Genomic DNA, 25645 nt, shown 5'->3' on the forward strand with positions numbered 1-25645 from the left:
CAATAAGCAGCATCATGATAAATGGAGAAAAGATTGAAGTTGTCAAGGATTTCATTTTACTTGGATCCACAATCATCACCCATGGAAGCAGCAGTCAAGAAATCAAAAGAAGCATTGCATTGGGCAAATCTGCTGCAAAAGACCTCTTTAAAGTGTTGAAAAGCAAAGATGTCACCTTGAAGACTAAGATGTGCCTGACCCACGCCATGGTGTTTTCAATCGCATCATAGGCATGCAAAATCTGGACAATGAATAAGGAAGACCGAAGCAGAATTGACTCCTTTGAATTGTGGTGTTGGTGAAGAATATTGAATATACCATGGACTGTCAAAAGAAGGAACAAATCTGTCTTGGAAGAATTACAGCCAGAATGCTCCTTAGAAGCAAGGATGGCAAGACTGAGTCTTACATAATTTTGATATGTTGTCAGGAGGTATCAGTCCCTGGAGAAGGACATTATGCTTGGTAAAGAACAGGGTCAGTGAAAAAGAGGAAGACCCTTAAGAAGTGGATTGAAACGCTGGCTTCAACAATGGGCTCAGTTATAGTGATTGTGGGCATAGCACAGGACGAGGCAGTGTTTCATTCTGTTGTACATAGGTACACTATGAGTCGGAACCAGCTTGATGGCACTTAACAACACATATTATTTTGTGATATGTCAACACTCTCTCCTTCTCAACCTTGAGTTCCCCATTACCAGATTTCCTGTCTCCTCTTGCCTTCTGGTCCTTGCCCCTGGACTGGTGTGCCCATTTAGTCTCATTTTGTTTTATGGACCTGTCTAATGTTTGAAGGGTGAACCTCAGGAATGACTTCATTACTGAGCTAAAAGAGTGTCCAGGGGCAATATTCTCAGGGTTTCTTCAGTCTCTGTCAGATTAGTAAGTCTAGTCTTTTTTGTTGTTGTTGTTGAATTAGAATTTTGTTCTACATTTTTCTCCAGCTGTGTCCAGGACCCTCTATTGTGATTCCTGTCTGAGAAGTCAGTGGTGGTAGCCGGGCAACATCCAGTTGTGCTGGATTCAGTCTGGTGGAGGCTGTGGTAGCTGTGGTCCATTAATCCTTTGGACTAATCTTTCCTTTGTGTCTTTGGTTTTCTTCATTCTCCCTTTCTCCAAATGGGGTGAGGCCAGTGGAGTATCTTAGGTAGCTGCTCACATGCTTTTAAGACCCCAGATGCTACTTACCAAATTACAATGTAGAACATTTTCTTTATAAACTATGTTATGCCAGTTGAGATAGATGTTCCCAGAGATCATGGTCCCCACAGCCTTCAGCCCAGTAATTTGGTCCCTCAAGGAGTTCGGATGGGTCTATGGAGCTTCCACGACCTTGCCTTTGTCGAGTTGTGCTGGCTTCCCCAGTATTGTGTACTGTCTTAGCCTTCACCAAAGTTACCACTTATCTATTGTCTATTTAGTGTTTTTCCATCCCCACCCTTCCCCTCCCTCGTAACCATCAAAGATTGTTTTTGTCTGTAAATCTTTTCATGAGTTTTTATAGTAGTGGTCTCATACAATATTTGTCCCTTTGTGATTGACTTATTTAACTCAGAACAATGTCCTCCAGATTCATCTATGTTGTGAGATGCTTCGCAGATTCATCATTGTTCTTTATCGTTGCATAGTACTTCACTGTGTGTACGTACCACAATTTGTTCATTCATTCTTCTGTTGATGGGCATCTAGGTTGTTTCCATCTTTTTGCTATTTTGAATAGTGCTGCAATGAACATGGTTGTGCATATGTCTATTCGTGTGACGGCTCTTATTTCTCTAGGATATATTCCTAGGAGTGGGATTGCTGGATCATATGATATTGTTATTTCTAGCTTTTTAAGGAAGAAACCATATCATTTTCCAAAATGGCTGTACCATTTTGCATTCCCACCAGCAGAGCATAAGAGTTCTAATCACCCCACAGCCTCTCCAACATTGGTTATTTTCTGCTTTTTGATTCGTGCCAGTAATCCTGGGGTGAGATGGTATCTCACCATGGTTTTGATTTGCATTTCTCTGGCTAGTGATCGCGAGCATTTCCTAATGTGTCTATTAACCACTTGAACGTCTTCTTTGATGAAGTGTCTGTTCATTTCTTTTGCCCATTTTTTAATTGGATTATTTGTCTTTTATTGTAGAGGTGTTGGATTTTCCTGTAGATTTTAGAGATTAGATGTTTGTCAGATTTGTCATAGCCAAAATTTTTTCCTACTCTGTAGGTTCTTTTTTTACTTTTTTAGTGAAGTCTTTTTATCAGCATAGGTGTTTAATTTTTAGAAGATCTCAGTTATCTAGCTTATCTTCTGCAGTTTGTGTGTTGTTAGTTATGGTTTGTATCCTGTTAATGTCATGTATTAGGGCCTCTGGCATTGATCCTATTTTTTCTTCTATGAACATTATAGTTTTGGGTTTTATATTTAGGTCTTTGATCCATTTTGAATTAGTTTTTGGGTATGATGTGAGAGACGGGTCCTGTTTCATTTTTTTACAGATGGACATCCAGTTTTGACAGGAATATTTGTTAAAAAGACTATCTTTTCCCCATCTGATGGACTTTGGGCCCTTGTTAAAGATCAAGTGACTGTATGTGAATGGATTTACATCTAGGTTCTCAATTCTGTTCCATTGGTGAATGTGTCTGTTGTTGTACCAGTACCAGGCTGTTTTGACTACCGTAGTTGTATAGTAGGTTCTGAGGTCAGTTAGTGCGAGTCCTCCTACTTTATTCTTCTTCTTCAATAGTGCTATACTTATCCGGGGCCTCTTCCCTTTCCATACAAAGTTATTGATTCATTTTTCCATCTCTTTAAAGAATGTTGTTGGTATTTGGATCAAGATTGCATTGTATTTGTAAATGGCTTTGGGTAAAATTGTCATTTTCACAATGTCGAGTTTACCTATCCATGAGCATGGTATGTTCTTCCATTTATGTACATCTCTCTTGGTTTCTTGCAGTAGTGTTTTGTAGTTTTCTTTGTATAAGTCTTTTAATCCCTGGTTAGATTTATTCCTAAGTATTTTTTTTTTAGCCACTATTATAAATGGTGTTGTTTTCCTGATTTTCTTTTCATTGTTTTCTTTATTGGTGTGTAGGAATCCAACTGATTTTTGTATGTTTATCTTATATTCTGCTACTCGACTGAATCTTTCTATTATTACAGTAGTTCTCTCATGGGGTCTTTTGAGTTTTCTATGTATAGTAGCATGTCATCTGCAAATAGGGACAGTTTTACTTCTTCATTACCAATTTGGATGCCCTTTATTTCTTTTTCTTGCCTTAATGCTCTAGCTAGGACTTCCAGCATAATGTTAAATAGGAGTGGTGATAAACGGCATGCTTGTCTTGTTCCTGTTCTCAAAGGGAATGTTTTCAGCATCTCTCCATTAAGAATGATGTTGGCCGTTTGTTTTGTATTGATGCCCTTTATTATGTTGAGGAATTTCCCTTCTTATTTTATTGAGAGTTTTTATCAGGAATGGGTGTTGGGCTTTGTCAAATGCCTTTTCTGTGTCAATTGAGATAATCATACGATTCGTTTATTTTATTTATGTGAAGGATTAAGTTAATTGATTTTCTAATGTTGTACCATCCTTGCATATCTGGTATGTATCTTACTCAGTCATGATGTATTATTTTTTGATATATGCTGAATTCTGTTGGCTAGAATTTTGTTGAGAATTTTTGCATCTATATTTATGAGAGATATTGGTCTGTAATTTTCTTTTTCTGTGGTGTCTTTCCCTGGTTTTGGTATCACGGTTATGCTGGCTTCATAGAATGAATTTGGAAGTGTCGCTTCCTTTTCTATGATCTGAAGTAGTTTGAGTAGTACTGGTATAAGCTCTTCTCTGACTGTTAGGTAGAATTCTCCAGTGAAGCCATCTGGGCCAGGGTTTTATTTGTTGGAGTGTTTTGAAATTACCTTTTCAATCTCTCCTCTTGTTATGGGTCTGTTCAGATTTTCAACATCACTTTGTGTTAGTTTGGTTAGGTTGTGTGTTTCCAGAAATTTGTCCATTTCCTCTAGGTTTTCAAATTTGTTGGAGTATAGTTTTTCATAATACTGTGTTATGATGCTTTTTATTTCAGTTGTGTCTGTTGTAAAGTACCCCATTTTGTTTCTTATTTCCATTATTCACGTCCTTTCCTGTTTTTCTTTTTTCAGTTTGGTCAGTGGTTTAGTCAATTTTTTGATCCTTTCAAAGAACCAACTTTTGGTTTTGTTGATTCTATTCTCTATTTCATTTATTTCTGCTCTGATCTTTATTATTTCCTTTCTTCTGGTGGCTCTGGTCTTCCTTTGCTGTTCTCTTTCTATTTGTTCGAGGTGTATAGCTAAAGTTTTGATTTTCTTCCTTTCTTCTTTTTTGATGTGTGCATCTATTGCTATAAATTGAGCTCTGTGCACTGCCTTTGCTGTGCCTCAAAGGTGTTGGTATGATGTGTTTTCACTCTTGTTTGATTCTAGGAATTTTTTGATTCCATCTCTTGTTTTTTCTATTACCCAGTGGTTTGTAAGCAGGATGTTATTCAATTTCCATGGACTGATTTTTTTTCCTTGGTTTTCCTGTTGTTAATTTCTACTTTGATGGCTTTGTGGTCAGAGAAGATACTTTGTATTACCTCAATGTTTTGGATTTTGTTGAGAGTTGCTCTGTGGACTAAGATATGGTCTATTCCAGAGAATGTTCCATGGGCACTGGAAAAGAATGTGTACTTTGCAACTGTTGGATGGAGTGTTCTATATATGGCTGTGAGGTCAAGTTGGCTGATTGTGCCCTTTACATCTTCTGTATCTTTGTTGACTTTCTAGATGTTCTGTTCTTTACCGAGAGTAGTGTTTTGAAGTCTCCTAGTATTATTGTGGAACTGTCAATTTCTCTTTTTAGTGCTGTTAGAGTTTATGTATTTTGGAGCTCTATCATTGGGTATGTAGATATTTATTATGGTTATGTCTTCATGATGGATTATCACTTTAATCATTATATAATGCCCTTGTCTTTTATAGTGCATTTTGTTTTAATGTCTATTTTATCTGAAATTAGTATTGCCGGTCCTGCTCTTTTTGGTAGCTGTTTGCTTGATATATTTTTTTCCATCCTTTGATTTTTAATAAATTTGCATCTTTGTTTCTAAGGTGTGTCCTTGTAGACAGCATATTGATGGATCTTGTTTTTTTAGCCATTCTGTCACTTTCTGTCTCTATGGGTGAATTTAGGCCATTTACATTCAGTGTAATTATTCATAGATGTGAGTTTATTGCTGTTATTTTGTTGTGCTTTTTTGTGGTGCTGACGTTTTCTTTGTTCCTTTCACACTCCTGTTTCGAATTCCTTTTGTTTTGGGATTTTTTTTCATTTCTTTTGTTTTTGTAGATTTTGTTTTTACAAAGACTATGTTTTTCTTCTTTATTTTTATGACTATGTTTGTTAACTTTCTTTGTGGTTACCTTGAATTTTACCCTTATCTTCCTAAGTTTGAACCAGTCTTTTATTACTTGGTATACCTGGATTTCCTCTCCATTTGAAAGTTCTATACCTACACTGTTTAGTCCCTCTTTTATTGTTCTGACGTTGTTGTCATTTACAGATTAACCTCTCTGGTCCCCTGTGGCAAATCTTTTAGTTTTGTTTTATCCTTGTGAGTTCATTACCTAGGCTGGCGTCTGACTGATGTGGCCTTGCGTCCTAGCTTCAGGCTGTTGTCTGATGTTGTTTATTCTCATGTGAAGGACTCTCTTTAATAATTTTTGTAAGTTTGGTTTGGTTTTTAAATATTCCCTTAATTTCTGTTTATCTGGAAATGTCCGACTATCACCATCATATATGAACAAGAGTTTTGCAGGGTTGGAAATTTTTTTCTTTCAAGATTTTGTATATGTTATCCCATTGCCTTCTTGCCTGCATGGTTTCTGCTGAGTAATGAGCTTAGTTGTATTGTTTCCCCTCTGTATGTGACTTCTCATTTTTCTCAAGCTGCTCTCAGGATTCTTTCTTTGTCTTTGGTTTTAGCGAGTGTGATTATGATATTTCTTGGTGATTTCTTCTGCTATCTTTCCTATATGGGGTTCATTGAGCTTCTTGGATGGTCAGCTTTTCATGTTTCATGATATTAGGGAAGTTTTCTGTCATCAATTCTTCGATGATCCTGTGTTTTCCATTTTCTCCCCCTGCTCTGGAACTCTGATCACTTGCACATTTTTGCTTTTGATTGTATCCCACATTGTGCTCAGGGTTTCTTCATTTTTTGTTTGTTCTTTTCTCTGATTTTTCTTCAAAGTGGTATCCAAGGATTTGTCTTCCACTTCACTGATCCTGTCTTGCATTGTTTCAAACCTGCTCCTCAAACCTTCTGTAACACTGTCCATTTCTGAAATCTTGTTGTTTATCTTTTGGATTTCTAATTTCTGTTTTTGTATGATTTCTAGTTGTGACTTTATTTTGGCATTTTGTTCCTGTATTATTTTCCTGAATTCTTCCATTGGTTTGTCTTTTCCATGATTTTATGTGTATTTTCCTTGATTTTGTCTATTTTTCCTCATTTTTTTTTTACTTTTTCCTTCTACTCTTGGATGGCTCTGAATATTAGAGATTTGATTTCCCTATCAAGTAGTTCTAGTGCCTGTTCTACTGGATGGTCATCTGGTGTTTTACTTTGTATGCCTACTGGAACCATCCTGTGGTATTTTTTAATATCTTTTGATATTGCCTGCTGTCTTTGGGACATTCAGTAATCATTTTCTTCGTTTATTGATTGCAGATTTGTTTGTTTCATCCTGTTTTTTTTTTTGTTTTATTGGTTATATCTGAGCAGGTGGGCTGGGCATTCTTTGTTGTTTGGTCATCTCTGGGCATGATACTTCTCACCACCTTGATCAATGAACAGATCCAGTCACTCAGCTCAGCTATGGTGCAGCAGGGCAGGTCCCAACAAGGGTGAAGGGCTGGATAGGTCATTGTCACATGTACTGGGGTGAACAGGGTGGGGCCAGGGGTCAGTGTAGGGCAGATTCCAGTAGGTGGTGCTTGTGTTGCTCAGGGGTGTGATGTTCAGTGCATGGTGCAGACAGGCAGGAGGGCAGGGGGAGTTTGTGATGTGTGGAGCTAAGTGAATATGGGAAAGAAGAGAAAGAGGAGAGAAACAGGAGCCGGAAAAAAAAAAAAAACATGCTAAAGGAGCCTGTTGTTGGAGTCATGCAGACCTGGGGAAGCCATGTACCAGTGGCTTTCTAGCTGAGAAGTGAGGCACAGCCTGTCAAAAAGGGACAGATATGACACACACAGCTAGGTGGGCAAGAGAAAGGAAAGGAGGAAAGGGAGAGAGAGATAAGAAACTAGATTTTAAAAACATAGAAAGGCACATGTTGCCAGGTGGTCAGGAGAAAGGCATGGAAGGAATTTACAGAGAGACAATAAACCAAGAAAAATTTTAAGTAAAACAAACAAACAAAAAAGATGCCAGGTGGTTGGGAGAAAGGAAAGGAAGGAAGATAGAGAAAAGCAAGAAACCAAAAAAAAAAAAAAAAAAGAAAAAAAAAAAATGCCTCAAGGGAGCCCACTGGAAGCTAGTCCCTAGACAAGCAGCACTGCATAGCCTGTCAAGAAGGAGTGGAGATGGCACATGGTTCAAGGTGTTCAGGAGAAGGGTAAAGAAGGAAGATATAGAGAGACAAGAAACCGAGAAAAGAAGAGAAAAAGAGAGGGGAAAAAAAATGCCCCGAGGAAGCCCAGTGCTGTGATGTAGTTGAACAATCTGGGAAAGTGACTCCCCAACCAAGTGGCACTGCACAGCTCATCTAGAAGGAGCAGAGATGGCACACTCTGCCAGGTGTTCAAGAGAAAAGAAGGGAAGGATGGTAGAGAGAGACAAGAGACCAAGAAAAGAAAGAAAGAAAAAATCCTCTAGGAAGCCCACTGGCTTGATGGCTTGGACCAGGGAAATGGAGAATGGCTTTCAAGCCAAGCAGCACTGCACAGACCATCTAGAAAGAGCAGAGATGGCACACAGTGCCAGGAATTCAGGAGACAGGAAAAGAAGGAAGGTAGAGACAAGAAACAGAAACAAAGAAAAAAGAAAAAAAAATGCCCCCAGGGAGCCTACCCGAATGGCAGTGTGGATCAGGGAAGTGGTTGCCCAGGCAAGTGGCACTTCACAGCCTGTCAAGAAGGAGCAAAGATCGCACACAGAGCCAGGTGTTTAAGAGAAAGGAAAGGACAGAGGTGAGAGAGAGAAAAGAAAACAAAAGAAGCCAAAAAAAGCAAAAACAGCAACAAAAAAATGGCACTGAAGTAGCTGGCTGGTGTGCGCGGGGTGAATCCAAGTGACAAGGAGCTGGTGCCTCCCCAGCCAAGCAACCATGGCCCACAGGAAAGCAGCAGAGGTCCCACAGGGGGAAGAATGTTGCAGGGTGGGGAAGCATATATTGCTGGTTACCAGGTGCTCTGTCTCCTGCTGGGAGCTCAGTGAAGCTGTCTTCCCATACTTCCTGTCCACTGATCTCAGTGGCTGAGGATCCCAAGATGGTGAATCCATGCCACATTAGCTGATAGAGTACCTCCACTCCATATCTTTCCTTGCTGTCTGTACTCTGTTAGTTTCTTATCCTATTCAGTGCTTTATTGAGTTCTTTATCCCTTCGTTTGACACGTAGGGTTCCAGGATTGGTGTTTGTCTCTGTTTTACTTAGTTTTTAGGGTCTTTGCTGTGGAGAGATGACATGGTGTTTCTGTCTATAGTGCTATGTTGGCTCCGCCTCATTTTATTCCATCTTTGATTTCTTCTGTTACCCAGTGGTTTTTAAGCAAGGTGTCATTCAGTTTCCATGTATTTGATTTTCTTTCTTTGCAGTTTGTTATTAATTTCTATTTCTATGGCATTTTAATCAGAAAAGATGCTTTGTATTATCTCAGTGTTTTGGATTTTACTGAGGGTTGCTTTGTGGCCTAAGATGTGGTCTATTCTGGAGAACGTTCCATGTGCGTTGGAAAAAATGTGTACTTTGCTGCTGTTGGGTGGAGTGTTCTATATATGTCTGTGAGATCAAATTGATTGATTGTGACCTTTAGATCTTGTGTATCTTTGTTGCATTTCTTTCTAGATGTTCTGTCCTTTACCAAGAGTGGTGTGTTGAAGTCTGCTAGTATTATTGTGGAACTATCAATTTCTCTTTTCAGTGCTATTAGAGCTTGTTTTATGTATTTTGGAGCCCTGTCATTGAGTGTGTAGATATTTATTACGGTTATGTCCTCATGGTGGGTTGTCCCTTTAATCATTATTTAGTGCCCTTCCTTGTCTTTTATGGTGGATTTTATTTTAAAGTCTGTTATCTGAGATTAGTATTGCCACTTCTGCTCTTTTTTGGTTGCTGTCTGCTTGATATATATATATTTCCATCCTTTGATTTTTAATATATTTATGTCTTTGTTTATAAGGTGTGTCTCTTGTAGACAGCATATTGATGAGTCTGTTTTGTTTTTGTTTTTTTTAAATCCATTTTGTCACTCCTTGTCTCTTTATGGGCGCATTTAAGCCGTTTACCTTCATCATGATTATTGATAGGTGTGAGTTTATTGCTGTCAGACTACAACATTTTAGAAGCGTAGGCAGCAAGAACTTCCAGTTCCAGCATTATTACTGAATCTATAAAAAAAACATACATATTAAACACAATTAGAAATATTAGATTTTTTAAAAATGACGCTTTCATATGCTTGGTGAGATTATAAGAAAGTGAAAAAAATATCTGCGGACTAGAAATGGAAAGAAATAAAAAAAGAAGAATTTATTTTTTTAAAAAAAAGAGGGAACTGATACTGTGGTTTACCTCAGGGAGGTTTTAGTTAAATATATTCATGGGGGCGGGGCAGAGGGCTTAGGCCAACAACAGGCATGAGGTTACAGCTGAAACCACAACACAAACCAGGATTTTTAAAGGCTACAGCTTCAATGAGAGAGACTAGAGGAAAAGATTCTGACCCCTGGCTCAAATAGTTAATCTAGGATTTTGTCTGCCTTGGCTTGAGTTATGCATAGGAAAAAAAAAAAACTAGACTCCTGTGAGAATTTTTATACATTGATCTGCACTTATGTAATTTCTGCTCAAATTTATGCTATTTATATTTTTAGGAGCCCATAAGCTGGGAAATTCACACCCATACACACACACATACACGTATATACACATACTATGCACATACACACATTAGAGTTCTTGGCAGAAAAGAATGCAAAATGACTTTGGAGAAGTATTTCCCCAAAATAAGCTTTCAGAATTCTCACAGATAGAATTTTACTGAAAATGAGTTTGCAATTCAAAATTACCATATATTACTATATATGTATATATACACACACAGACATTCACATATATATACATATATGTGTTGACCATCATCTTGAACAAGAATTAGAATACACATGACATTAGTGTTAAATAACCACAGATTTCAAATAATATAAGTATCTGATAAAGGCTATGAAATGTTTAAAATGATTAAGTACATGTGAAACTGTAATACTGGACAACAATAACATATATGACAGGAAGGCAATGTCTGGGGTTAAAATGTTCAAATGTTTATATTTAATATTCAAATTGAGCATGGTGATATTTATTAAATTTAGATTTTAGGTTAAGTATAAATATAAACAATTTAAGGACAACAACTGAAAGAATAAATACAGAATGTAACACTTCCAAACCAGTAGAGGGGAGAAAAGGAGAATTAAGAAAATTTAACCAGTCCAGTAGATGGCGCTTACTACTGGAAGATATATAAATTAATACACTCTTTCAGGCAGCAACTTAGTACAATTTACCAAGAGTCTTCAAAAGGACCCATACACGTTTACTTCATAATTTCATTTCTAGTAACTTATGCTAAGTGAATAACCAAGTAGGCACAAAAAAGTTGTCATGAAAGCATTGTTTATAATAGCAAAAAAACTGAAAACAATTCAGCTGTTCAATATTAAGAAATTTTTTTAAATAAATGTTGGCTCATACCTCAAACAACATTCATTCATTAATTCATCTACAAAATATATATTGAATGAATACTATGCATGGGTACACTCCTAGATGTGTTGCTGCATAAAAAACCATCCCAAACTTAGTGACTTAAAATAACATCAGTTTATTTTGCTCATGATTCTACAATTCTACCGCTGGAGGCAGTCTGAGCATTGGCGGATCCATTTCTAAGATCACTGACTCATATTGCTGTTCAGTTTGTTCTGCCTATCAGCTTAGAATTTAGCTGAAGAACATACAGCTAACGGCCAAGAGTCTTGGTTCCTTTCCATGTAGACCTCTTTATGTCATCGGGCTTCCTCACAGCATAGTGGCTGGGTAACAAGGGTGTGTGTTCCAAGAAAACAAGCCATAGTCTTAGAGTCGCATATAATCACTTCTGCCATACTTAGTATTTGAGGCAATCACAAAGGCCAGCTCAGGTTCAAGTTAAGAGAACACAGACTCTACTTGTTTATGGAGAAATAGGCAAGTTCTGGAATATCATGTGAGATGGAAAAAACTGCTATCACCTAAAAAAACAAAACAAAACTGTACTACAGAAGTGGAGAAACTCAAATTAGATACATAGATCTTGTACTCAAGACAATGATTTGAATTAGATAGTACAGTTTGAGGTATCGTGAGTATGAAGATGGCAATTAATGCCAAGAAATTAAATGAGTTCATCTAGGAAGTGTGTTTAGAGTCAGTGAGGAGAGAAGAATTTTAAGGTGCCCAGCTTAAAAAGAGCAGAGGAAAAGAACCTTTCAAAGGCACTAAGAAATGCTCAGAGAGATCAAAGGAAGAGCATGTGTCTTAGGCTAGGTTCTCTAGAGCAGCAAAACAAGTGAAGTGTGTGTACATATACATATACATATACAGAGAGAGACAGAGATTTATATCAAGGAAGTGGCTCAGTTGGTTGTAGAGGCTGGAAAATCCCAAGTCTGTGTGCCAGGCATCAGGCTGGAGGCTTCTCCTTACTCACATAGCTGCAGGGGCTGATGAACCCAAGATCAGATCAGACAGCAGGCTGCTGGCTCAAGTCCCAAGAACCGGAGGTCACATGATGACAAGCCAAATGCAGGATCCAGAGGAGAGCAAAAGCCAGTGAGCTTTGCCAGAAAGTCCATATATATTAGATGCAGACCACACCACCAAGGAAACTCTCTTTCAACCGATTGGCTGCTCATAGCAGATCTCATCATGGAGGTGACTACATCATTATATAACTGCCAAACTACATCATAACTGCCAAACCACTGAGAATCATGGCCCAGCCAGGTTGACACACAATCTTAACCGTCACAGTGTGACATTAAGAAAACAAGGCAAGGAAGCATTTGAGAGCAGTGTCCAAAAGTGTCAAACATTGCAGAGTATTCCAGAAAAATAGAAGCTAAAATGTAAGATTTGTGATGCAGTTGGTCATTAGCAAAATTAATGAGAGTTGTTTTGATGGCTCGAAGGTACAGAGGCCAGATGAGTTGGAAAGAAGTGTAAGTAGCAAACTTCTTCTATTAAAGTGATAGCGCAAGAGAGGAAAGTGATAGGAAGCATGGGATCAAGAATATTTTTGACCCCATGGTAAAGTGATAAAGAATTAGACTTGTTTAAAAGCAATTAGAAGAATCCCTTAGAGAGGAGAAAGTTGAAGATACCAGAGAAAGAGAACAACAACAGACAGAGCAATGGTGCATGTTCTTTGTATCCATGCTGTAGAGATAGCGTAAAATTCAGCAAGACTTTTGGATTTGTGTCCCATAACTTGAGAAACACTGAGCTAAGACTATCATATGATTTGTATGCAATATATGCCTACAAATTATCATAGATCGTGTAATAATTTGACCTGGTTTGACATCTGTAATGTGGCATCTGGCATGAAACTGGGTGACTACTAGATGAGAAGACATATTTAATTAATTTATACCATCAGGTAAAAGATGAATGGATTATTGCCATGTGTTTACATTATGTGTTTAATTTACATAATTCATGATCCAAGTTATCTAATTAGTGAAGCAGAATATAGAATATACACTTAAAATAGACTGGATTCTTTCTTTGGAAGTCTTATCCTGATTAGTGTTTGTATCCCAGAATATATATCAATCCAATATCATTGCAAGGACTCTGGTGGCACAGTGGTTAAAGCGCTTGGCTGCTAACCAAAAGGTCAATGGTTTGAACCCACCAGCTGCTCCATGGGAGAAGGGTGTGGCAGTCAGCTTCCATAAAGATTACAGCCTTGGAAACTATATGGGGCAGTTCTAATCAGTCCTATAGGCTCACTGTGATTTGGAATCAACTCAACGGCAACTAGTTCAGTTTTGGTTTAATATCATTGCATCTATTTAGTGACTAAGCATTAATTCTTAACTTTTACTTAGCCACATTATATGAGAATGTTACTTTATTTTATTTCCATTTAATGTTTGCTGAACACATTAATATTTGGCTTAGTTTACTCCCATTATTTTATGTATGCCTTTATATAGTTTAAGAAGTCCCATTGCTTGAATCATTATTTATATTGTGAGCAGAAACAGATGTCATAGCCAAAGAACATTCATATATAAGACTGTTTGTAAAGCTAGATAAGAATAATAAATATAATTATACTTTAAATTTTGAATTTGTTGGGCCAAATAAAATACTGAGCTATTAACACTGAACATTTGATTGACAATTTATTCATATGCAAAGGAAACCCAATAATCCTCACTCACCAAGTCTATGATCAAGATTAAATAGACCAAAAAAAAAAGTTCAAAAAAATAATTTTAAAAAGCTAAAAATTTACAAAGGGAAAATAAAGTGTGATTGACAGAATATGTCCAGAAGCAAAGTTATTAGTCTGAGACCTTCTATAAGTTCACAATAAGTATATAAGAATAGAGGTAGAATGACAGAATTACAGCCTGTGAAAAAAGGAGAGAGAAAAAATAGATATTTATGATGATGCAAAAAAATGAAGGCAGATAGAATATGATTAAAGATAGGAGAATATTATGTTCATGAAGCCTAATGGAATAAATTAAAATAAGTTAAATAGTAAGCATAGCAAGCACCAGAATTGTGGAAAGTCATAATGATTAACTGAAAACAGTACAGTAGGAAAAAACAGTAGAGAGAATTTGTGAATAGTACATTAGTTGTTTTGGAACTATTTTTAGTAGTGTAATGCTTTCTTGCACTTGAAATTTTATATAGGCAGAAGCTAAATATTTGAAATAGCTGAAAGCAGAAGTCCTTTTGAGTTTTTTGTGTCTAGGAGTACCGAGAGAAGGGGTCAGCCTCGCCCATCAGTGCTGTCCCACCAAAAGTTCTCTGCAAAGCTACATGAGTCTTAAGAGATGCTTGGAGTTCATAGAAAAACACAGTTTGGAAACCAAAGTTTGAAAATTGTAAGATTTTAGAGTGCCATAACAGAAAAGATTATTTCAGTTTTTATTATAGACATGAGTTGTACATGACTTGTAAATCCTGTTTGCCTATGTTTTCATGAATGAATATTAGAATTTTGTATGTAGTTTCAGTAGGAAAACAGAAAGCCAGGATGTTAGATTAAGTTCTAAAGTTCTTCAAACTTATATTTTTCAGTAGACTAAAATGAAAATTAATTGAATCAGATTATTTACTTTGTAACAATTGAGAATGAACCTTCAATTTGCATGACAATTAGGAGAAAAAGAAAATCTAATAATAGAAAAGAGCCTAGTGACTCCAGGTTATATACTAAATGTATAGCACTTACATAAATACTTCCAAAACCTTGTGAAACATTCACGAGGTTAGAGTCTGATCTAGCAACTTCATTTATCAGGTCACTTATGATATGGGAACCAAATGGAGTTAAAACATGAGATGCACAAGTGCTAAATTATGTTGTTCATTATATATAACAAGAAAAGAACAATCAGTCACACTGTCAGAACAAGGCTCCCAGGTTATTAAGTCTACTTAAGTGATCAAATTCTAATTCCTAGGAGAGTTCTGAATCCCTGGTAGCGCAGTAGTTAAGCATTCAGCTGCTAACCAAAAGGCCGGCAGTTTGAATCCACCAGTTGCTAATTGGAAACCCTATGGGGCAGTTCTGCTCTGCCCTATAAGTTCATTATGAATTGGAATCACTCAATGGCAATGGGTTTTAGGTGAGTTCTATGAGTCCCTGGGTGGTGCAAAGAGTTAGGTGCTGGACTACTAACTGAAAAATTGGTTCAAACCCACCCAGAGGTGTCTCGGAAAACAGGTCTGGAGATCTCCTTCCAAAAGTTCACAGCCTTGAAAACCCCATGGAGCAGTTCTCCTCTGCATACATGGAGTCACCATGAGTCGAAATTGATTTGCCTGCAGTGAATAACAACAACAGATGAACTCTAATGTTGGACTTTCTTCCTTCACAGAATTTCTTTATAAACTCTAATACAATATCCTTCAAAATAACTGGTATTGTTATTAGAATCTGGATACTTCTTTTCTTGGTTTTGGATCAAGGCATTTTTTACCTTCTAATTCTTTTACTCTCTTACTGAACAATAGAACTACTTAAACAACATGAATGCATATACAAAATTTGTGTTAACAATAAAATCTGCCATTTAGTGATGTTTCTCATTTAGTCCTTGACATATTACATATCCTTAGTTGAGGCAAGTGAGATTAAGTAATTTACCCTAGGTCACTCAGCTAATAAATAAAAACACTAGTATTTGAACTTGTCTGCAAACTTTGCAGTCATTCTGCTATAACTTAATGTCAGTTGTATCCTACTTGGGTCCGTTTGTATGTAGACTCTGGTTCCTTTCATTGGGCTTTAGTTTTTCCAGAACATATACAATATCTCTCAGAACATGTCATCTAAAATCAACATCTCTAATTTTCTGTTAATTTTTACCCTCTTCTGTTATAAGTAATTACATTGTTTAGACTCTATCCCCATTTTCAAGGGACCCAATAAACAAGAACAAAAGAAACAATTTCAGATTCTATTAAATTTTCTTACTTAATTATGCTTCCTAATTTCCTAAAACCCAGATATTCTGGAATATAGAGATAAATGTTATTAAGATAATTAACTTTTTCAAGAGCCTATTACTGCTTTTACAGAGGAAAATCTAATCTCTTTGTATCACAATGAACTACTCCTAAGATTAATACCTCTATATTATTCAATACACCAGGCTTCTTAATGGACTTAAGTCAGAAACAAGAAAATTTTGTAGGCCAAAAGACTTCTTAAACTAAGCTGTATAAACCAACAAGAAATGGGACCTTTAGTGGAGCCAACATGGTGACCTAGACAGACACATCATGCCATGCCTCTGCAGCAAAGCCCCCCAAAACTAAGTAAAACAGATACAAAAGTCAGTCCTGGAACCCTAAGCATCAAATGAAGGGATAAAGAAACAGATCAAACACCAAATGGAAGAACAAACTGAAGGAAAACAGAGAATGAGGAGAGATACAGAGTGGAGGTGCCCTGCCAATTAACGCAGCCCAGCATTCAATGACTGCAGACAAGGAGTAGAGGAAGCAACTTCACAGAGCTCCCAATAGGAGGCAGAAAACCTGGTAACCAGAAAAACACTCTTTCCCACCCCTCAAACTTCTGCCTTGAAGGCCACTTCTACCACTTTGTAAGGGCCACACTGAGCCACCTGGGCTAAAGAATTACCAGTATGCCACCAGCCCTGGTCTGTCCTGCCCCCACTTGCTGGTTTCTGATGCACTGCCACAGCTAGAGTGTCCCCAGTTCAGTCCTGCTGCCGCATCAGGCCCAAACTGCTCTTCAGCTCCTGCCGCTTTGCCAGCTGCTGAATGGTCAGAAACAAGGCACACAACTCCCCATCTGACACCCTGCCTATCCAGCAAGGGGTTATGAATGCTCCCACACTGCTGGACCAGCATCAGGAGGCAGACAGTGCCTGCTCAATCCACCATCAGCAAACTCACCAAACCAGTGTACAGCAAAGTGAGTTCACCCTGCCTGCTACTACCCTGCCCACCAGGACAAGGTGGTGAGAGCTATCATGCCCACAGATAAGCAAGCAGCAAAGCATGCCTGGCCTGCCAGCCCTGACATATAAAAACAAAACAAAGAAGCAGGACAAAATAAACAAACATACATCAATAAATAAAGAAAATAATAACTTAATGTCTGGGAGACAGCAGACAATATCAAAACATAAAAAAGCAGGACAAGATGGTTCCAGGAAGTGACCAAAATAAAGAACCAGATGACCTTCCGGTAGTAGAAAAGGCAGTGGAACTACCTTTGATACAGAATTCAGAAGACTAATATTTAGGGCTCTCCAAGAGGTTAGAAAGAGATCAAGGAAAACACAGACAAAACCAAGGAAAAAGATAAACAAAATCATGGAAAACACAGACAAAGCAATAGAAGAATTCAGGGAAGTAATACAAAAACAAAATATCAAAATAAACAATTAGAAATCATACAAAAACAGCAACTAGAAATTCAAAGGATAAACAACCAAATTTTAGAAATGGACAATTCAATGGATGTTTTAGGAGCAAATTTGAAACAATGAAAGACAGAATCAGTGAGAATGAAGACAAATTCATGGATGCCAATTTGTTTAAGGGAAAATCAGAGAAAAGAATGAAGAAAAACTAAGAATTATGTGGGACATAATCAAGGGCAAAAATTTGTGCGTGGTCCAAGTTCCAGAATAGAGAGAGAAAATGGAAAACACAGAGAAGATTGTTGAAGATTTGCTGACAGAAAACTTCTCAAATATCATGAATAATAAAAATCTGACTATCCAAGAAGCTCAGTGAACCCCATATAGGATAGATTCCATAAGAAAGTCACCAAGACATATTATAATCACACTCACTAAAACCAAAGACAAAGAACGAATCCTGAAAGCAACTTGAGAAAAATGAAAAGTCACTTGCAAAGGGGAAACAATAAGACTGAGCTCTGATTACTTAGCAGAAACTATGTAGGCAAGAATGCAATGGGATGGCATATATAAAACACTGAAAGAAAAAAACAACTACTAACCAAGAATAATATAACCTACAAAACTCTCTCAAATATGGTAAAATTAGGACATTTCCAGATAAACAGAAATTAAGGGAATTTGTAAAAACCAAATCAAACTTACAAGAATATTAAAGGGAGTCCTTTGGTTAGAGAACCAGTAACATCAGACAACCAGAGTCTAGGACACAGAACAGCACCAGCCTGCTACCAACTTAGGTAAAGAACTCTCAATAATAAAACAAAGCTAAAAAAACTTAAAACAGGGAAACAGAGACATCAATCTGTAAATGACGACAATGTCAAAACAATAAAAAAGGGAATAAAAGGTGTAGGTATAGAACTTTCAAACGTAGAGGAAGTCAAGGCAATATCAAGTAATAAAAGACTGGTTCAAACCTAGGAAGATAAGGGTAAATCTCAAGGTAACCTCAAAGAAAACTTACAAACCTACTCATCAGAATAAAAAAGAAGAAACACATAAAGTCTCAGTAAACACAAAATCCATGATAGTGAAAGAAAAGAAAATCCACAAATGAAAGAAACTCAGCACAGGAAAGCAAGAAGAACAAAGAAAACATCAGCACTGTGGAGGGAAAAAAAAAGCACAACAATATGACAGCAATAAACTCATACTATTGATAATCACAGTAAATGTAAATTGCTTAAATGCACCTGTAAACAGACAGAGACTGGCAGAATGGATAAAAAAGCACAACCCATCAATATGCTATCTACAAGACACACATCTAGGAACACAGAGACATAAATATATTAATAGTCGAAAGGTGGGGAAAAAAATATCAAGCAAACAGTAACAAAAAAGGGCAAGAGTGGCAATACTAATTTCAGATAAAATAGACTCGAAGGCAAAATACACCATAAAAGACAAGGAAGGACATTATATAATAATTAAAGGGATAATCTACCAAGAGGACATAACTTTAATAAATATTTATACACTCAACAACAGGGCTTCAAATTACATAAAACAAACTATAACAGCACTGAAAAGAGAAATTAACAGTTCCATAACATCTAGAAAGAAACTCAGCAATGATGCAGAATATCTAAAGGCCAAAATCAGACAACTTGACCTCAGAGATATGTATAGAACCTTCCACCCAACAGCAGCAAAGTATACATTCTTTTCCAATGCACATGTTCCATACATTCTCTAGAACAGACCACATTTTAGGCCACAAAGCAACCTCAGTAAAATCTAAATCATCTAAATAATACAAAGCATTTAATTCAATGCTATAAAAGTAAACTCAATAACAGGAAGATCAAGGAAAAAAATCAAATACATGGAAACTGAATAGCATCTTGCTTAAAAACAACTGGGCAATAAAAAAAATAAAAGAAGGAATAGGAAAATTCCTAGAATTAAATGAGAATGAAAACACGTCATACCAAAACCTTTGGGACATAGCAGAGGCAGTGCTCAGCAGTCAATTTATAGCAATAAATGCACACATCAAAAAAAGAAGAACAGACCAAAATCAAATGTTCGTCCTCCAAGTTGAACAAATATAGAACAGCAAAAGAAGCCCATGGCCACCAGAAGAATGAAAATTATAGAGGTTAGAGCAGAAATAAATGAAATAGAGAACAGAAAAACAATAGAAATAATCAACAAAACCAAAAGTTGGTTTTTTGAAAAGATGAACAAAATTGGCAAACCACTGGCCAAACTGACAGAAGAAAAACAAAAGAGGAATCAAACAACCCAAATAAGAAATGAGAAGGGGGACATAACAACAGACCCAACTGAAATAAAAAGGATCATAAGAGAATACTGTGAAAAATTATATTCCAACAAATTTGAAAATCTAGAGGAAATGGACAAATTTCTAGACACAAACTACCTACCTAAACTAACACAAACTGAGATAGAAAATCTGAACAGACCCAGAACAAGAAAAGGGATTGAAGAGGTAATTTAAAAATAAAAAAATAAAAAAAAAAAAACAACTTCCAGCAACAACAACAATAAAAGCCCAGGCCCAGATGGCTTCACTGGAGAATTCTACCAAACATTCAGAGACAATCTCACACCAGTACTACTCAAACTATTTCAGAGCACAGAAAAGGAAGGAATACTCCCAAATTCATACTATGAAGCCAGCATAACCCTGATACAAAAGCCAGGCAAAGACACCACAAAAAAAGAAAATTACACATCAATATCTCTCATGAATATAGATGCAAAAATTCTCAACAAAATTCTAGTCAACAGAATTCAGCATCATCTCCAAAAAATACCGTACCACAACCAAGTGGGATTCATACCAGATATGCAAGGATAGTTCTACATTAGAAAATCAATCAGTGTAATCCACCACATAAATAAAACAAAAGAATCACCTGGTCATCTCAATCTACACAAAAAAGGCATCTGATAAAGTCCAACACCCATTCCTGCTGAAAACTCTTAATAAAATAAGAATAAAAGGGAAATTCCTCAGCATAATAAAGGTCATTTATACAAAACTAACAGCCAAGTTCATTCTCAACAGAGGCTGAAAGCATTCCCCCTGAGAACGGGAACAAGACAAGGATACCTTTTTTACCGCTCTTATTTACCATTGTGTTGGAAGTCCTAGACAGAGCAACAAGGCAATAAAAAGAAATAAAGGTATCCACATTGGAAAGAAAGAAGTAAAACTATCCCTATTAGCAGATGATATGTTCCTATTGATAGAGAACCCCAAATATTCTGCAAGAAAACTACTGAAAGTAATAGATTCAGCAGAGTAGCATGATACAAGAATGACATACAAAAATCAGTTAGATTCCTATACACCAACAAAGAGAACTTTGAAATCAGGAAAACAATACCATTTATAATAGACCCTAAAAAGATAAAATATTTAGTACTAAATCTAACCAGGGATGTAAAAGGAGATTGAAGAAAACCAAAGACAGGAAAATATTAGTCCAAAGGTCTAATGGACCACATGAACCACGGCCTCCACCAGCCTGAGCCCAGAAGAACTAGATGGTGTCTGGCTACCACCACTGACTGCTCTGATAGGGATCACAATAGAGGGTCATGGGCAGAGTGGGAGAAAAATATAGAACAAAATTGTAATTCATTAAAAAAAAAAAAACACAGATTTACTGTCTAACGGTGATTGGAGGAACCCCCAAGACTATGGCCCCCAGACACCCTGCTAACTCAGAACTGAAGCCACTCCCAGTGTCCGCCTTTCAGACAAAGATTAGACAGGCGTATTAAACAAACAGTAACACACGTGAGGAATGTGCTTTTAGTTCAGTCGGGTATATGAGACCAAATGCGCAACACCTGCCCGAAAGCAAAGACGAGAAAGCAGGAAGGGACAGGAAAACTGGACGAATGGACACTGAGAACCCAGTGTGGAAAGGGAAAGGGGGAAAGTGCTGACTCACTGGGGGAATTGCAACTAACGTCACAAAACAATTATGTATAAAATTTTTGAATGGAAAAAAGAAAAAAAGAAATGAGACCTTTAGCCGTACATGACAACTAGAAGTTTGAGCCGTGGTGGCACAGTGGTTAAGAGCTGTGGTTGCTAACCAAAAGGTCAGTAGTTCGAATCCACCAGCCGCTCCTTGTAAACCTATGGGGCAGTTCTACTCTGTCCTATAGGGTTGCTACGAGTCGGAATTGACTCCACGGCAACGGATTTTTTTTTTTTTTTTTAATAACTAGAAAAATTTGAAATTCAAATAGCTTGCTTTACTGTATAAACAAACAAACTTTTAAAAAAGCTCCCATTGAAGTTTCTTATCTTTTATAATATAAATTAGAAAAAGTCACCCACGTTTGGACTTTTTCCACCAAACCATAGAATTTGTCACATCATCATGTAATGCCATGTATTATTTCATTTTAGTCAATTTTCCCTTTTACCAGACTGGCTTCATGTGAAAGAAATATTATAGCCCCTTGTTATCTCACTCAATGTCAGGCTTTTGTAGATGCTCAAGAATTCATTAATTGATCATTTACTGTGTTAATGTGCTTGAGCACCGAGTAAAACTTTAAGCTGAGAGCAAGAGATGGGAATAAAAACGAGCACTAAGCGAAGGAAGAGGTCAACCAAAGTTATGACTAAACATCACTTATGCTGCACTTTTCACTTTATATTCCTGACATAGCAATGATTTGGTGTTTCTTTTTTTTAAATTTCAAAGACTGTAGACTTTTACTGAAATCAATAATTTTAGAGTATGCTCATAGTTTGTGTTTTTGTGTTTTCTTTTTTTCAGTCTGTTCCCAGTATTCTAGAGGAGTTTTTGCCATTTTTGGACTCTATGATAAGAGGTCTGTACATACCTTGACCTCATTCTGCAGCGCCTTACACATCTCCCTCATTACACCAAGCTTCCCTACTGAGGGGGAGAGCCAGTTCGTGCTGCAGTTAAGGCCTTCCTTACGAGGAGCACTCTTGAGTCTGCTGGATCACTACGAATGGAACTGTTTTGTTTTCCTGTATGACACAGATAGGGGTAAGTCCCAATTCCACATCTACCTCGTTAAACTCTAATTTTCAACCGAAATTGGTATGATTTAGCAAAATGTTTTGATTCCTAATATGACTACAATTAGAAAATATTCAATATGTATTATCAGTGTTTTTGTCTTGACTCTGGGGGAAATTTCTAATGAAATAAGCTTCACATTCATAAGGTTGCTCTTGACCAAAACATGCTCTATAACTTCGTTGAAATTAAGATGGCTTATTTTAGGGATATCAGTGATAATATTTCAGTTGTAATTACAAAATAAATAAATGCTTTACCTCAAATGCCAATGATTTAATATTTTAGAACATCTTAAAATAAGAACAGGTTGATCCATAATGATGAGTTTGAAATATAACACTTTAAGTGAATAATTGAAGTGCTACGGCAGCGACAATAGAGATTTGGTGGTAAGAGTTCTGCCTTCTGGCAGCATTTTACTTTATTTATCAGGCTCTAAAGATTAATAAGTCATCCCATGGGTTCTATATTGGAGAGTATTGAAAATCTACACATTTTTTACAGGGTTTGCGATAGATTGGTTTTTCATTGTGAGACACAATTTAAAATATTCCCATGTATTTTTTTTTCCAATTCTGTTTGTATTTAGTGACTAGAATTATAGCAATATAGTATATTTCAGAATGACTATTCAAGAATCACCTATGGGGTTTTGTCTTCAGTCCTTTTTCTTAATGTGTAAGAGTTATGAGAAGACAGGAAGTTAAAACAAAGGTTGAAACTGGCAACATTTTAAGAGCAACCTTAAATAGAACTCTATATGAAATTGGTAAGGATGATAAATATCCTCTTCTCCCTGATAAAAAACCAATAAACAAACAAAGTCATTTGAAGGTATAATCCACCCTCACAAGTCCAAAGCATAATTTCCTGTACTCAGGGAAGGAAATCATTAAATGAATTTACTGTTATCATTAAAATGCACATATTTAATAAATGGAAACAGTATGTCATATAAGACAATCTCACACCAATAATGCTTCTAGAACATCATTTATATTGGCATTCTTGGTAAATTATACTTTCAGAAACAAGCTCAGCAGATTTATGATCATCAGCATATATTCTACATGGTTACAGCATACTCTAATTCTTATTTGGAAGTATGAGAACCTACCATTTGATCATTTTTCGTTAATAATCCAAGGCATTCTAAGGAACACACTACAATGAGAGAAACCATCACTACGTTCGTTTCTAAGTGTTGGCTAAATCCTTAAGCAAAAGGACACTGAACATTGAACCATAATGTCAAGAAATATATACTGGACTGTGGGTGAGATGGTTCTCCCTGTGGTTCATTATGACATAGTTCAGGTCTCCACTTCAGGCAGACGTACCAGTTGTACCTGTGTCTCACTTTTCCTCTCCCCCATCTAAACAACGCTAGACAAGAAGAGGCTTGTAGGCATTCGTGCATCAGCCTCCCCACTAGAGAGGGAATAAAAGTGGTGCTTTGCTTTTGCACCAGATTGTGCTTTCCAGGGCCCTCGTTCCTGCATAGCAAGTCAGTTCCTCTAACTTTGAGCCATTCCTCACTACTTCTCACCATGGGATCTTTCCACTACAAGCAGGCATACTAGGTTCTTTGCAGACTCCTTCTCCAGGTTGGAGCCCTGGTGGCACAGTGGTTAAGAGCTTGGCTGCTAACAAAAAGGTCAGCAGTTTGAATCCACCAGCCACTCCTTGGAGACTTTATGGGGCAGTTCTACTCTGTCCTATAGGGTCACTATGAGTCAGAATCGACTCAATGGCAATGGGTTTTTGGTTTGGGTTTTCTCCAGATTAGCTTTCTGACTGCAAACGCTTAACCCCATCATGGTACAAGCACTGTGTCTTCCAATATTAGATCTTGTAACGTTTGACCACTTACTGACTTGCAGAACAAGCCTACATTTTCTTGTAGACATACCCTTGAACTGCTCTGCCTCTAACCAACTGATGCACTTCACTCTCTTGAATTTCTTAGTTCTCTTCAGTAGTTGCTCAGACAGACTAGCTAGTCTTTTGTATTGTCTTCTATTGTAGCAAGCCTACCAAGTTCAAATTAACACCTTTATTCCAAGGGGTAATTACATGAATGAAAAACAACATTTCAGGAAAATGGCCGTTTCTTGATATTCAGATGGCCTGCCCTCCATGCCTTGATACCATCATGCTTCCCAATACCCTGGGTCTTCATCAGGAACTCACAAAAAATGAGAATAATTTTTTTTCACTTTGAAATTTTTGCAATTATTTTATAAGGTTAGGATCACAAGCCCAATTTATTTACTTTTAGATACTGTGTTTATAAGTAGGGATTTCTCTCACCAACCAAGTTAGGAACCTCAGTTATAAACACATGATTCACTTTCTATCATAAACAGAGTTGACTGAGAGTAACCCACACTTTCACATCCTAAAGAAAGAACACTTTATTTAAATAATTGCACATAGCAGCATTAAAAATCAGAAGATTTTTTAAATGGTACACAAAAAACAAGTTTAAAGAAATAAAATAGTACATTTGGTTCTTTCTTCTAGTCCCCTACTGTTATCATGAACCGCTTATCTAAACATTTTTCCTGATATAAGTAACTGCCTTAATATGTTCCTGATTTTCTTTACAAATTTGAGTGGAGCATGATTTCTGATGCATCATAAATCCTTATTTTGGAATAAGACTGGGCCACTAGATCATTTCTGATACCTTAATCCCTATAGTAACATGTTTCTCAAGATACAAGAGCTTTACTCTGTCATAACTTAGTGTTTTTATGTTAAATTAGAACCAATTAAAGGAATGACAGTTTCCTCTGAGACCTTCATTCTAGTTCCAATCTGCTGCTAACTATGGGCCTGCCTATATTTTTGTCCACATCTGTTTAAAAGAAAGAAGGAAGTTGAGCTTCATTGTCTTTAAAATCCATTCAAATTATCTTTAAGGTTTCTTTTTTGTTTTACAATTCAAATATTCTATTCTTTTTTTGCAAGTGAACAGAAAAGGAAATATATCAGGTGGCATAAATAATCTCTTCATCAGCAGATGACCCCTTGCTTCTGTTCATTTCACTTACTGTCAAGGAATATAGCATT

General features: G+C 36.8%; 1 protein-coding gene across 1 annotated transcript in view; it reads left to right on the forward strand.

Annotated features, from left to right (window-relative positions):
- The window catches only part of GRIA4 (glutamate ionotropic receptor AMPA type subunit 4), a 435870-nt gene that overhangs the window by 137925 nt on the left and 272300 nt on the right, over positions 1 to 25645 (forward strand). Inside the window, exon 3 of the mRNA XM_004382528.1 lies at positions 22292 to 22531. Within this exon, the coding sequence (XP_004382585.1) occupies positions 22292 to 22531 (240 nt within the window). The remainder of the gene's footprint in view (positions 1 to 22291; positions 22532 to 25645) is intronic.

The sequence above is a fragment of the Trichechus manatus genome, unplaced genomic scaffold, assembly GCF_000243295.1.
Source record: "Trichechus manatus latirostris isolate Lorelei unplaced genomic scaffold, TriManLat1.0 scaffold00094, whole genome shotgun sequence".
Lineage (NCBI taxonomy): Eukaryota > Metazoa > Chordata > Mammalia > Sirenia > Trichechidae > Trichechus > Trichechus manatus.